The 3,279-nt window shown below is 34.4% G+C and overlaps 1 protein-coding gene across 1 annotated transcript; it reads right to left on the reverse strand.

Annotated features, from left to right (window-relative positions):
• Nucleotides 1-713: 713 nt before the first annotated feature.
• On the reverse strand, nucleotides 714-3,279 carry LOC116113407 (peroxidase 4-like). The gene is made up of 4 exons (XM_031399561.1): nucleotides 2,969-3,279; nucleotides 2,117-2,308; nucleotides 1,845-2,013; nucleotides 714-1,120 (listed from the first exon to the last, which is right to left on the reverse strand). Exons 1-4 carry the CDS (start codon nucleotides 3,176-3,178, stop codon nucleotides 729-731), a joined length of 963 nt encoding a protein of 320 aa, XP_031255421.1. The 5' UTR covers nucleotides 3,179-3,279; the 3' UTR covers nucleotides 714-728.

Genomic DNA, 3,279 nt, shown 5'->3' on the forward strand with positions numbered 1-3,279 from the left:
ATACATCTATGTAGGGTTTGGGAAAGATAAGTATATATATATATAGGATAATCTTGTAATTAAATATATAGTATAAGGTTAATTTAGTATGATTAATACTAAAATTATCGGGTTAGGCCTGAAGACATACTCAAGCCCTTCTCGTAACCAAGGTCAGACATTAAAATCAGTCTTAGGCCCAAGCCCAAGCCTGTGAACAAAGGGTAAAGCCTGACCTTTTCAGGACGGGTCAGACCAGGTACCCGAAAATATCAGGCCAATTGACATCTCTAAGTCCAGGGGAATTTACTGTAGCGTTACAAGACCAAGTCCAATTCCATGACTCTGGACTTCCGTGTACGCCCCAAGATTTTGGTCTTCAACTCCCCAGGCTTCCTGGTCATTCAACCCCTTGTCCAATGGTGATTTTACTGCAGCGTTATAAGACCAAGTCTAATTCCATTACAGGTATTTTACCAAACTTAATAATTACTTAACTTACATAGATTGTCGGTGGTAACTCGTCAACAATACAACCATTGTATTCTAGATTTTCTCAACAAAGAAGATGATACATCAATAGAAAGATATACATAGTCCATAGCAAATATCTTAACATGACTAACATTTCCATAGTGATACACTGGTTCATGGAGAAGAAAAACAAAAACAAAGTAAAGTCAATACTTAGAACATTCTTAGCTCTTTAACTAAAAGTTCCACCAAACAACCAATTGATTTCTCTAATTTCAATTTGGCTTCCTACAATTCTTCCTGATCTCACCCTTGGATCCAGTGAGGGGACTAATGTCTCCCATCTTGATCATTGAAGCAGCAAAATCAGAACTGAAGGCTTTAGGATTTTTGCTGTATGAAGTAACCAATGAATCGGTGGATCCACCGTTGAATAAGACTTGATCTGAGTGAAGTAAACCCTTTTTGTTTAAGAGATTCTTGTAATAGAGATTGTCAAAAAAGGTTGGAGTCTGAAGGTCTAATGGGGCTAGCTTATTATCTCCTGAACCGGAAGCTCTTGGACAATTTGCTTGCCTAGCCTTAGCAAATGAACTATCAATGTTGCTTTCATTGTATATGCGGTCTCTGAAAACTGTGCACCTTGCTTGCCCGAACGTATGTGATCCTACAGTTCAAATACAGACAAATAAAGTCAGATACTTTATATTTTAACTCAACTATTTTTTTAATTATTTATTTGATAGAAATTATTTGTCCGACGCATGATTGAATTGATGTCTTTTTTGAAAGTCTGGTCTTGTGGATAAACAACGAGAAACACTGCCACGAGAGATGAAACAGCTAGTCCAACATAACACTATATAGGGCCCATTCTATCAAATGCATGACTAGGACTACATACCTAATTGTCATGCAACAGTTATCATATGGTGTATTCTTATTAGTTTACTGCTGAATTTTACAAGACCATTAATATATAAAAAATGTGTGAATAGTAACTGTTGGAATCACACACTAGCTCACTAAGCACGCTCAAACTTATTAGTTTATAAGAGGAGATAATCCTCCCACTCAAGAAGACCTTATTGAGTGAAGAGTCATACCCACCTTAAATTTTATCATAGTATCAGAGATAGACCTAATTGAACTAAGTATTTGACTAGTAAGTGAAGAGTTGGAGTCAACACATATGGGGTGGATCGTAAGAGAAGTGTTAGAGTCTCACACCAACTAGACACGCTCAAGCCAACTGGTTTATAAGATGGGGTAATCATTAACTCTACCTCAAATACTATCAGTAACTTTAAATATCCATAAATTTATAATATTCAACGATGACTTGTAGAAAAATGTATTAACTGTCAGAGACATATATATGTATATATTACCAGATAGAATAACCATGTCCTTGGCAGAGAGACCCTTAGCCTGAAATCTGTTGATGAGATTGGTAAGAGTAGATGAGGGAGGAGGAATGACACCACTATTGGCTGCAGAAAAACTTGCTGTTTTTGAATCCCTTCTTCCAAGTTTAACATTCCAACTTGGTCCACCAAGCTGCAATATAAGTATATATTATTAAAAATTGATGACAATTCCAATTCTGCAGACCAATTGATTCAACGAGAGTTGGATGTATATAAATCAGTAAAGAACTTACAATTACTGTAGAGTCACGCGCTGCAATGGCTAAAATGTCGGCACAAGAAACTACGCCAGGACACACTTGCTCCACTTTTGATTTTATCTTATCAACAACTTCGAATCCCCGGATTGAATTGTTATTAGGAATAGCAGTCTTCTCCCCTGTAAATGAAGAAGTGTCATCCAGAAGTACTGATCCGTCACACCCCTTTAATTATAAACACAAACAATTAGTTAAAAAATAATATATAGCTTTAAAGTAATGATTTGAATTGAAGATCTCATTTACAATCTACATTGATTTAATATGTAACTTGTAGCTAGCATTAATTGCTCAATTTGACTTATTATGCTTCTGTTACTTACCATAGTCTTCTGGATTCATTATTACATTAATAATTAATCCATGTAATATAATTAATTTACTTGATTAAATATATATCATTGCCATTTTTTTCCTGGTCCCTTGTAAAATAGAATAATAATAAATGTACAAACTCATCTATATAAATTAATGTGACATAAAATAAATGAATGATTTATAAAAAAAAAAATCAATTTAATAAATACTAGAGTAATATAAATGAACGATATGTCTACAAAAGAATTGAGTCACGCTAGATTATATACTAGAGTTTATATGTTTAGTTTATACTTGGAACCCACTCTATAAAAAGAAAAAAGAAAAAAATTATGTAATAAGAACATTTGTTGAGAGAGCTTTTGGATATTTTGTGTCGGTTATAAAATAAACTTAAAAACAAATACAAATCCTTAAATAAAAGAAAATAAATCAAATTTTTTTTTTCTTTTAGTAAATCTTCCAAGTTAGGGAAACGGTGATACTGTAGCATAGAGAATAACGTACGTTGACAAAACAGTCGTGAAAGTGTAAGCGAACGAGAGAAGCACCCATGCGACGCTCTTTAGCAACCGCAGATTGCACTACAGATTTCACTGTAGAGAGGACTTTTGGACAAGCGTTAGAATAGAAATTAGTACAGAGTTGAGCATTGGAGCTCCCAGAGAAAACCACAAGGAACACAAACAGCACATTAATGACTGTAAAAGAAGCCATTAATTATATCTAGCTTTCTTCAACAAAAATGGGAACCTGACTGAATGGAGTGTGTTGAGAACGTGGTGATGGAATTAAGGATATATATAGAGGAGTTGGGC

The sequence above is a fragment of the Pistacia vera genome, unplaced genomic scaffold (genome assembly GCF_008641045.1).
Source record: "Pistacia vera cultivar Batoury unplaced genomic scaffold, PisVer_v2 Contig679, whole genome shotgun sequence".
In the NCBI taxonomy this organism is placed as follows: domain Eukaryota; kingdom Viridiplantae; phylum Streptophyta; class Magnoliopsida; order Sapindales; family Anacardiaceae; genus Pistacia; species Pistacia vera.